This window comes from Nicotiana tabacum, chromosome 5, assembly GCF_000715075.1.
Source record: "Nicotiana tabacum cultivar K326 chromosome 5, ASM71507v2, whole genome shotgun sequence".
Lineage (NCBI taxonomy): Eukaryota > Viridiplantae > Streptophyta > Magnoliopsida > Solanales > Solanaceae > Nicotiana > Nicotiana tabacum.
This window is the reverse complement of record NC_134084.1, coordinates 78,378,899-78,389,634: the sequence shown is the minus strand read 5'-3', so window position 1 is coordinate 78,389,634 and position 10,736 is coordinate 78,378,899. Positions and strand designations below refer to the sequence as shown.

Genomic DNA, 10,736 nt, shown 5'->3' with positions numbered 1-10,736 from the left:
TTTTCTTTTTAATTTTCATAGTGATTAAATTTGGAACTCAAAATTTTAAAACTTGAGACAGCAATGGCGAAAAATTAATCAAGCTATGGAAGCTTATCACATACATATACCCTTAATATATCTTTGTTATATAAATACACACACACAAAAAAAAAAAAAAAATATAGATATACCGAATACCATCATTATACCATCTATATTTATATATACACACTTTAACCAAAGCAAAATCCACGCACTGATCTTTCTAAGAATATATGGTATTATTAATTATACAATGTTATTATTGCATAATCATCAATGATTTATTTCTTATACCAAACATATAAATAATTTATAATGTATACATACCATATATATACCTTGTATATTTTCAGTAAATATGTATATTTTATATTTTTCAGAATATAAGAATAAGGATGTTTATGGTAAACATACATGATTTATTCCAATATTATACATATTATTAATTATACATGATTTTTTAATAAAAATATTATTAAAGAAAACACATCGAGTGAATGTATATTTCAATTCAAGAAGAGTAGCCAGCACTTATAAAATTATAATAACATGGAAGTTCGGTAATTTACTTGTGATGGGTATACAGTAGGTTTTTGAAAATTTTACTCAAATATTTTTATGTTTTTTCCTCTTGAAAAAATATGGGTAAGAATGAAGAAAATGAGCCCTCTAATGCAATTAGTGTCGAATCATCTGGGGCTAGTTCATAGCTAGTAGTTCATAGCTAGTACATTCTATAGACTAACTATCTTCACGTGAGGAGCTACGGGCTCCTTTAGCCTTGTTTTTCATTCTTGAAATATCATTATTGTTATTGTTGTCATTTTGAGTTGGCCAGCTAAATTTTGACATATCAACAAGTCTCTTTCTTTCCTGTAATATTTGTCATAAAATACGTGTCGAGAAATTTATATCCAAATAATGATTGACTAGTTAAATTACCTTAATATTATCGGTAAGAATTTAAAATTACTAATACAAAAAGTAGACTCAAGCCAACTGCAAAACCAAAATAATAGTAATGATTCATCCAACTAGGAAACAATTTATTGGACACAAGGTAGTTAACTCCAACGGCTCAAACATTCATTCATTCTGGTTCTGCTATATCTATCTCCTCCCCCCATTTCTTCTCAAAATCTAATAAAATGCAGTCTTCAATTTCCCTCTCCTTCTCTTCGCCTTCCACAATTTGCAGATCCGACTGCAGCACAGCTGCCGTTGCCAACGGCAGTTTTCTCACGCCGCGATCGCTTCGATTCTGCGGACTGAGAAAAGAGGCGTTGAATTCGAGCCTTCCCATTCGTCTTACAAGGCTTTGTTGTTCGAATAACAACACAATATCGGCTTCTTCCGCAAATGGAGCTCCTTCTTCTTCCAAAGCCCAGGGGGGCTTTGACTATGATTTGGTTATCATTGGAGCTGGTGTTGGTGGTCATGGTGCTGCTCTTCACGCCGTCGAGAAGGTAAATTGCTTTTCTATTATTCAATTGTGTTACTCATAGCTGAGAGGGGATATATGTTTGTTCAAACTGGTGAAGGAATTTATAATTGGTGATCCCAAATGTAATTAGTGGAAACCTGAAGCTGTCTGGCTTTCCTTTCAGGTGAAGTTACACGTATAGCTAAAAAAGTGCTTAAAAGCCAATAAGCAATTAAAATAAGCCAATCCAAATACCATCATAGTTTCATTGGAGTTCGATTAACTTGATCTGGTGTATAGACAAGTTTTTACATAAAATGATTACCGACTTTATTAAGCAATAGAGGCTTAATTCAGCTATATTCGTGGACGTAGGTATTGGATCATTCCTAAACTATGTCAAAGCACTTTACTTAAGGGCAGGGAATAGAAAATGGAAATGTACAAGAAATAACTGAAAGAAGAACAGAAAACATGCTGATACTTGTTGCTGATTGGGCGTCTATTTCTGTACGAAATGATAATTCTTCTTCCAACTCGATGCAATCTCTTTTATGATTACTTGTGCAAAGACTGGAATGAATGGGAATTTGGGTTCAAACAACAACGCGGTTCCTTTCTTTTGCCAGTGTATATGAGGGAATAATTACTTAATATAAATATTTGTAGGGCTTAAAAACTGCCATCATTGAAGGGGATGTTGTTGGAGGAACATGTGTAAATAGGGGATGTGTTCCTTCCAAAGCCCTCCTAGCTGTGAGTGGCCGCATGCGGGAGCTTCAGAATGAACACCATATGAAGTCTTTTGGTTTACAGGTGCTTCTTATTCTTGCATCTCTACAAGCCCATAAAATATTCACATTCTACATGATCTTTTTATGTAATTTGTATGCTGGTAAAATGATCTGATCCATTGGGTATTATGTTGTCCAATTAGAACATTACACCTCATGAAATAATGCAAAATGGAATAGTTTAAAAGCACATGTCAAATTTGAAACTCTAATTTTTAGCTTTTACCCTTCATAGTAGTTCAAGAGAGAAAGCCTGATAATGGTTTATTGCACCCCATGTTGTCCTTTTATCTTTTGTGACTGAATCCTCCTTCATAACAAAAATAGATTCGTACTAAATGCTCACTGAATACGCGCACAAAACCATTCAAAATCAGGCTTGAAGGATTAACACATATAATTTAGCTAAAGACAAGCCACTTGTGTTTCTCTCTTCCTTAGATATTGTGATTTAATGAACTTTACACTATGAATTGTTGTTAACCCTAATTGTCATCTAGAGAGGAAGTTCTCTTGTGAAAGCTTATAGTACACTTTTTAACTTCATCTTGTGTATGCATGTTCTTTTAGTCTTCTCAGTCTTAATTTTGACTTAATGTATCCAACCTTCCATGAAAGGTTGCTGCTGCTGGGTATGATAGACAGGCTGTTGCTGATCATGCAAATAATTTGGCCTCCAAGATACGTGGTAACTTGACCAATTCTATGAAAGCCCTTGGCGTGGATATATTGACTGGTTTTGGGACAGTTTTGGTAGGTCTAGATATTTATAAATTGTTGTAGTGTACTACAGCTATCCTATTCGTCTGTATTCAACTAAATGAAGGTTGTGCTTAAATATTCAGGGTCCACAAAAAGTCAAATATGGGGATACTGTAATAACAGCAAAAGACATCATAATTGCTACTGGCTCTGTCCCGTCTGTGCCCAAAGGCATTGAGGTTGATGGTAAGTGCTTTCATAACCAGTATTGTCTATTTGATAAAGAACCCATCAACTGCATTAGCCAGTCTCAATGCCAAGTCGTTTAGCTGGTTCTGTTCACCAGCTGCATGCTGAACCTTTTTTTCTATTAAATCACGGGTTGAGTGTTTGAATTTCAAGACACTGCTTAATGGGATGAACAATATTTAAATTCAATGTTGATGCTTTCAAAAGAAAAGAAGTAATGAAAGTTGAAGCCTATTGCCCATTTGTTATGCAATGCTCGTGTAAAATAGCAAAGATACTGCTTGTAGAGGAACAACCTTGTCAACGAGATTGGGTTTGACTCTCTGCTATTGTTTCTTATGCACATACAATTGGATGGTACTTTTGATGAAACAAATTGGTGCAAAACTCTAAGGCTCTTTTGTGATAAGAGTGTTCACGCATTTTGTGGTATTGCCTAAGCATCAGGAAGTGTATTTACCGGCCCCATTAAGTTAAATGATCTGACAATGTGCAGAACATTTCGAAATTGGGTTTGACTCTCTGCTATTGTTTCTCATGCACATACAATTGGAGGGTACTTTTGATGAAACAAATTGGTGCAAAACTCTAAGACTCTTTTGTGATAAGAGTGTTCACGCATTTTGTGGTATTGCCTAAGCATCAGGAAGTGTATTTACCGGCCCCGTTAAGTTAAATGATCTGACAATGTGCAGAACATTTCGAAATTGGGTTTGACTCTCTGCTATTGTTTCTTATGCACATACAATTGGATGGTACTTTTGATGAAACAAATTGGGGCAAAACTCTAAGACTCTTTTCTGATAAGAGTGTTCACGCATTTTGTGGTATTGCCTAAGCATCAGGAAGTGTATTTACCTGCCCCATTAAGTTAAATGATCTGACAATGTGCAGAACATTTCGCTTCAGCAGTTGGAAATTTTCGTCGTTCTGTACCTACATGAGTTAATTTAAGTTCATCGGAGATAGAGATTTTGACCCGTCATTCGTTAAGTTAAACAGATACAGCAGTTTCGAAGATAAAGGAACCAGCATTAGCATCAAGAAAGAGAACTGAAATTGGCATACACATTTCATTTTTTCCCTTTTAGTATTTCCTCCCTTCTTTCTATCCAGAACATCACTGAGAATTATTATGCTTGCCCTAGACCATTTAGAGCTTTTACATTCAGTTGTATCATTGACTGATGCCAATCCTTGCTTTGCAGGTAAGACTGTAATAACTAGTGACCATGCACTTAAATTAGAATTTGTACCCAACTGGATTGCTATTGTTGGAAGTGGTTACATTGGACTAGAATTTAGCGATGTGTACACGGCACTTGGAAGTGAGGTATGAACCTTTTCTACATTATGCATCTGGCGGTTCTTATGTATTTATTGTTTTAAAAGATATTTAGCGTATGCAATACAACTTCAAGCATGTCATTTTCCGATTTTCTTTTAGATAATGGAAAAATGGAGAGGTTGTCTCCCCATGCTGACCATGGGATGAATTTACAGGTTACCTTTGTTGAAGCTCTAGATCAGCTCATGCCTGGCTTTGATCCTGAGATTGGGAAACTGGCGCAGCGGGTTCTTATCAATCCTCGGAAGATTGACTATCATACAGGTGTATTTGCGAGCAAGGTAATATATGCCACAACTTAGTTTAATATGAATGCCATTCTGAGAGCAAGTTATCTTAATTTGTCCCACCTTATTCAGATAACTCCAGCAAGGGATGGAAAGCCAGTGCTAATTGAGCTTATTGATGCAAAGACGAAGGAACCAAAGGATACTTTGGAAGTAAGTTGTAGCTCTTTGGTTTGACGAGTTCTTTAACATTGTTAAATCTAATATATACTTGTTGACTGAGGTTGTACATTTTTTAGTGCTACAACATGATTAAGATCATAATTCTTAAAATGGTTAACTACTTTTTAGTTCACGAAAAGTCAAGACAATCATATCAATTAGGAATTATAATATATGTCATAATAGCTAGGAAACCCAAGAATTAGGAAATTTTAATTTAAGACTCCTTTATAAGGAGTTCTTCTCGAAAAGAAAAACTCTTATATAAGGAGCTCCCTTGTGTGTTCACCATCATTTTTAATAAGAACTCTTTTCTCTTTTTTCTCTTTTCACTTGATTCAGACTTGTGTGGCTTCAGTCTAGCAGCATGCAAAAGTTTTTCTTTGTAACACTTAACACCCTCTTGCACGCCCAAGACTGGATATTTGGAGCATGAACAACATTACGTAGGCTCCCAACGTGAGGTAAATTAAGATTTCAAATGGGCCTAACTCTGATATCATTTTCGGCCTAACTTAACCACTAAAGTTAGCTCATGAGATGAGGATTGCCCAAAAAAACCATATAAGGAGATAACATCAATTCCATCAACCAAAGTGGGTCACTTGACAAATGCAACTTAAAAGTTCTATATAAGGAACTAATCTTGTAAATTTCGACAAGTAACTTCTTTTTTCTCTTTTCACTTAAAAGTCCTTGGTTCCTGCAACTTAAAAGTCCTATAAGGAACTGTAATCTAAGATTTATCAGTAGTATTGCCTGTAACATAGAGACTTTGTTAAACGACTACGCTTAAAATGTTGATATTTTATAAGCTCTTTCTGATTGTTAAAGAACACTGTTGTATGTACAAGTATAATGAATATCAGAGCTTAATGGTAGACGCTGGAGCTTACATAAGTGGTAGAAGGTGAAAACGGGATCAAACATCTGAAAGGTTAAGCAGCAAAATTTGGAGATTAGGTGTTATTGATAAGTTGTACTCCTAATAACTCTAAAGAGGGAGACTTTTGCTGCAATCGGAGCTAATAAAGTACTATACACAGTTTTAATATTTTCAATCAAAAGGACTGTGTTGCCCACATGTCTTATCCCCTAACAATGACTTTGCTTTCTGTCACTAGTGTCTTGCATGAAACCTGAATTACATTATTCTACTGCAGGTAGATGCTGCTCTTATTGCAACTGGAAGGGCTCCGTTTACGCAAGGACTTGGCCTGGAAAATGTTAGTTGCATTAGTGTTAACTGAAACCCCTGGGAAAACTAATTTGAATGATTTGATGACAATTTATAGTATTGGCTATCACTTGTCAACAGATAAATGTTCAAACACAACGTGGATTTGTTCCTGTTGATGAACACATGCAAGTCATCGATGCAAATGGGGAGCTGGTAGGCATTATTTTATTTCTTTTGCATTTCTCGACAGTTTTTTTTCCGCTTTTAACCCTTTGTGCTTGATAGGTTCCTCACTTGTACTGCATTGGTGATGCAAATGGAAAAATGATGCTTGCACATGCTGCAAGTGCACAAGGAATCTCTGGTAAAATGAAATTATCAACCGTGCCAAGGTAATTGAGCAATTTTTTGATAGTTGTTTAACTCATGGCCTTGCCTTCTTTCATAGTTGTTGAGCAAGTTACTGGAAAGGACCATATCCTGAATCATTTAAGTATTCCAGCAGCGTGCTTTACCCATCCTGAAATCAGTATGGTCGGATTGACGGAGGTATTATCATCTCTTTGAATATTGTTTTTGTTTGATGTTGCCCTTTTTTCTTATGGGCTATGGTCTTTTCTTCTTTTATGATCTTTAGTAATTATAAGGAAATTTAATTCCCTAATAATATCTACACGTGGAACATGGTTGCGTGGAAACTTCCACACAGATTTGATAATGTGGTTACCTTATAGGTTGGAGACAGAATATGCCATCCTTTTCTGGGACTGTTTGTACATTGCTCTGCTACTGGATGTTTTTGTTCTCATGCTTGCCTCTTTTTGTCACACAATGCTTCTGTACCCTTAGAGAAGCACGCATGCTTGTGACGACGGAAAAATATTTCCTGAGTGAACGATTTTTTGTTTTCTTTGTGATAGCACTTAAATATAGAGTTTTGATTGTATAGTTGCAATTATGCAGCCTCAAGCGAGAGAAAAAGCTGGGAAGGAGGGCTTTGAAATTAGTATTGCCAAGACTAGTTTCAAGGCTAACACAAAAGCTCTTGCTGAAAATGAAGGGGAAGGACTTGCAAAGGTAGCACATTATCGTTTTTCAAGGATTGCTGATGTTACATGATTTATTCTTTATGTTACCAGCTGCTTCTTTTGTTGTTTCCATTTTCCTATCGTTTTAAGATGTTTCCTCCCCTGCAGAGTAGTGTCTTATGTGATCACTGAAATTCTTGTTAAATGCAGTTGATTTATAGGCCTGACAATGGTGAGATCCTCGGAGTCCACATCTTTGGAATGCATGCTGCTGATCTAATACATGAAGCATCCAATGCCATAGCTCTGGGATCACGCATACAAGTAGGCATTGCCCTGCAAATTGCATTTTCCTCACAGTACTAACCATTTGTTGGAAGGGCTCAAGTAAATGGTTACCTGCAGCTTGTTTGATGCTTTTTCTCTTTTTTTGGTTTGTGGCAATGGGAGATGGAGTTAACATGTTTTCTTTGGATTATGAACTTTAGTAGATCCTTGCAAGCTTCAATGAGTGTTGTATCCGATTTGAGAAGTCATTTATTCGGTCAGCATTCTTCTCATGTGTTTTACATTTGTTATTGCATTTTACAGGACATTAAGTACGCTGTTCATGCACATCCAACCTTGTCTGAAGTGATTGATGAACTCTTTAAATCAGCAAAGGTAATCTCTTTGTGCCCTGTGTAATGCTGGTAGAATGTCTTGAACGAGATCGTACCTCTTTAGGGATGTTAGAGGGGTCATAGTGCCTCACAAGAATTGGTATTAGACTAGGACATTCTAGTCCTCCTTTGATTGTTAAAAGTGATCTGGGGGGACCTCTATGGTTATCGTAAAATTGCCCCGAAGCTTGGCTTATTCTTTGATCTCCAGATTCAGTAGAAGGTCTGATGCTTATATATATTAAGGTCTTTTTGTCCTGAGCATGGAGATCTTAAGCTAATGAATGGCGGGGTGCTTACAAGAAACCAGAGCCGCATGTACAAGTTGCAGGTGGGGAGGTAATCTCCCTTAGGTTGTGGAGTGAGATTCTCTTATTCTTCACTGGTATATTAATCATCTATTTCTCTCAAGAGCATGCTCAAACATATTGGGTAGTCTACAAATTGTCGTCTCTCTCTTATGTATGGTATGATTGGAAATTGATTTTTAAGCTTTTGCAATAATATGTATACATTTTATGGCAGGTTAAAACTACCGCTTCTAGTCCAATTGCTGAGCCGGTTGCAGCATAGGCTTCGACAGCCGCTCTAATTGAGACTTAAGTTAATAGGATTTTGCAGAAGCTTCCCAATGGAATTTATTGGCTCTATCTTCTCATGTTGTGCATTACCGCTTCAAAGAGGTGCTTTTTTCTAGCTTTTTTGAATTGTAGACATCATTAAATGCCTAATGAGTGTCTCAGAAATTCAATTTTGTCTTACTTTTAGCTTATTAGCTTAGGTTTGTGCTAGGTCTAGATGCTTTTAAATGAGCAACGATATCAATATGAAAGATGATCTGTATTGTTTAATTCAACATTGACATTGTACAACTTTTGATTCACATATTCTACATTTCATACTAGATAACATTAGTTGAAATTCTAGAGGTTTTCAAGTGAGTTCTACACAGGTTGCTGTCATGGTTGTTGTTTCATTGCTCCCACACAAACCAGCCCCCTCTTTTTATTGCATGGGTGCTCGCTCGTCCCACTACTACAAGCTAAACGCTGAACTGAAATACAACTAAAGTTAGCCTTCTTGGACTTGGACTAACTAAATGTCCAGGTGGTTCAGTTGGAATTCCAGCATCTCCTCCTCAAGTTGGAGGGTGAATGAACTCCGATCCCAACTCGCTTAAAACGATTGTACCCTGAAGGGCCTGAACACCATCAAGGGAAAGTATGAATTAACCTATTAGTAAGCTTATCTATGACAAAATATGCGTCAACTCAATGTGCTAGGTACACTTATGAAAAACCAGGTTTATGGCAATGTGCATAACAGCTTGATTGTCGGAATATGTGTTAACCGGAGCTCGATAACAAATGAAAGAATTGTTGACTCTTTTGAAAACCTAGCCAACCTAGAAACTTGAGCCATAAAATTTTTCCATTGCCCTATATTTAGCATTTGCAGAAGATAAATAACAGTGTTGCTATTCTTGGATTTCCAATAAATTGAACAGGAGCATAACATGATAAAGTGGCCAATAATGAACCTCCCAGAAGTAGTGCATGCTACCTAGTCAGTCACGGAAGTTGATCACCTTCCAATCTATTGCATGTATAATCCTCGTTTGGTTGCCGTTCTTGATTTTATTGTTGTGATTAAGGATTGACAGCTGAAGATGCCTTTATGCAACAAACCAGTAAGGGGACGTTTGGTAGGGTGCATTAGAGAATAATGCATGTATTAGCTTTCGGTATTACTAATCCCTTGTTTGATACACTTTTTCAACTTATGTATAACTATTAGTTACTAGTGAATTTTTCTTAATTGGATTTAGATAATATCTTTTGAATTTACTTGAGATAAAATAGATAGTTTTATCTATAAGCATATATAAAATTGATTATATCACAAATAGTAATTTTTTTATCATCATGAACAATTTAGTTAATTTAACGCACGTTGTGTTATTACTTGCATTATTGTAAAATAACTGAGTATTTGACTTGGAAATATTGCTGATTTTCCTAAACTCTTCAATTGGTTTATGTTCATACACTAAATAATAGGTTCTAACATATGAAAATTACTTAACTTAGGTGAAAAAGAACAGTCATAAAATGTAACGTTAAATCCTCTGGCATTTCATTTTGTTTAAATGTTGTTTACAAATAGCATATTATTTGTTATAATAATAATAATATTTATTAATAATTGTATTTAGAGACTTTGATGAGCTTTAATAAGGAGAAAGAAAGTTAAAAATGAAAGAAGAACGATTTTGATTGTCACGTGTAATTACTAAGCAAAATGATATATATCTATTGATAAGCAATTATGGGAAAAGGGAAAAGTTTGAAACGTTAGAAGAAGGTTTAAGAAGGTGACATTTTTAGTTTTTAAACGGAATAGTTTGAAAAGTATAATAAAAATGGGGAATCAAAAAGACTCAAGCCGATGTTGAGCTAATTTACTTAAATAAAAAAAGAAGAGGAAAATGCAACCAAAAAAATGAAGAGAAAAAAGATAAATATAATTCTTGGCTAAAGAGAGGTGTCAAGACACTACACACATGTATATGCATATATATATATATATATATATATATATATATATATATATATGTGTGTGTGTGTGTGTGTGTGTGTTGTGTGGTAGTTACATATTAGTGGGCGTGAATGTTGAGAAAGAGTTTTTAAAATGAGAAAAAGATAATTGTGTGTTCTGGTATGAAGATGAATAACATCATCTTTCCTTGATATAATATTATAGTTTATTTAATTAAGGGGAAAATAATGGAAAGAGAAGGTAGAAGGAACAAAATATTTAGAAGGGATAAAAAATTAGAAGCTAGCTATAACAATAACCAAATAGAAAGAACTCCAC

General features: G+C 35.3%; 1 protein-coding gene across 3 annotated transcripts; it reads left to right on the top strand.

Moving 5' to 3' along the window:
* The first annotated feature begins 1,050 nt into the window (after positions 1 to 1,050).
* On the top strand, positions 1,051 to 8,731 carry LOC107816379 (dihydrolipoyl dehydrogenase 2, chloroplastic). 3 transcript variants are annotated; one of them, XR_012709590.1, is made up of 16 exons: positions 1,051 to 1,490; positions 2,117 to 2,263; positions 2,860 to 2,994; positions 3,087 to 3,189; positions 4,401 to 4,525; positions 4,696 to 4,821; positions 4,900 to 4,980; positions 6,153 to 6,215; positions 6,308 to 6,382; positions 6,455 to 6,533; positions 6,618 to 6,718; positions 7,133 to 7,246; positions 7,408 to 7,521; positions 7,789 to 7,860; positions 8,106 to 8,198; positions 8,385 to 8,610. XR_012709590.1 is itself a non-coding variant. In XM_016642087.2 (15 exons), exons 1-15 carry the CDS (start codon positions 1,173 to 1,175, stop codon positions 8,430 to 8,432), a joined length of 1,701 nt encoding a protein of 566 aa, XP_016497573.2. In that variant the 5' UTR covers positions 1,052 to 1,172; the 3' UTR covers positions 8,433 to 8,731. The 3 variants fall into 3 exon arrangements, 1 of the variants encoding a protein (XP_016497573.2); XR_012709591.1 differs by lacking the exon at positions 8,106 to 8,198 and having other exon boundaries at positions 7,408 to 7,584; positions 8,385 to 8,731; XM_016642087.2 differs by lacking the exon at positions 8,106 to 8,198 and having other exon boundaries at positions 1,052 to 1,490; positions 8,385 to 8,731.
* The last annotated feature ends 2,005 nt before the right edge of the window (positions 8,732 to 10,736 follow it).

Coding starts and splice junctions, on each gene's coding strand:
- LOC107816379 (XM_016642087.2), top strand. CDS start 1,173: ATGCAGTCTTCAATTTCCCTCTCCTTCTCTTCGCCTTCCACAATTTGC. Junction 2,264..2,859: donor TGAAGTCTTTTGGTTTACAG/GTGCTTCTTATT, acceptor CTTCCATGAAAG/GTTGCTGCTGCTGGGTATGA. Junction 4,822..4,899: donor CAGGTGTATTTGCGAGCAAG/GTAATATATGCC, acceptor CACCTTATTCAG/ATAACTCCAGCAAGGGATGG.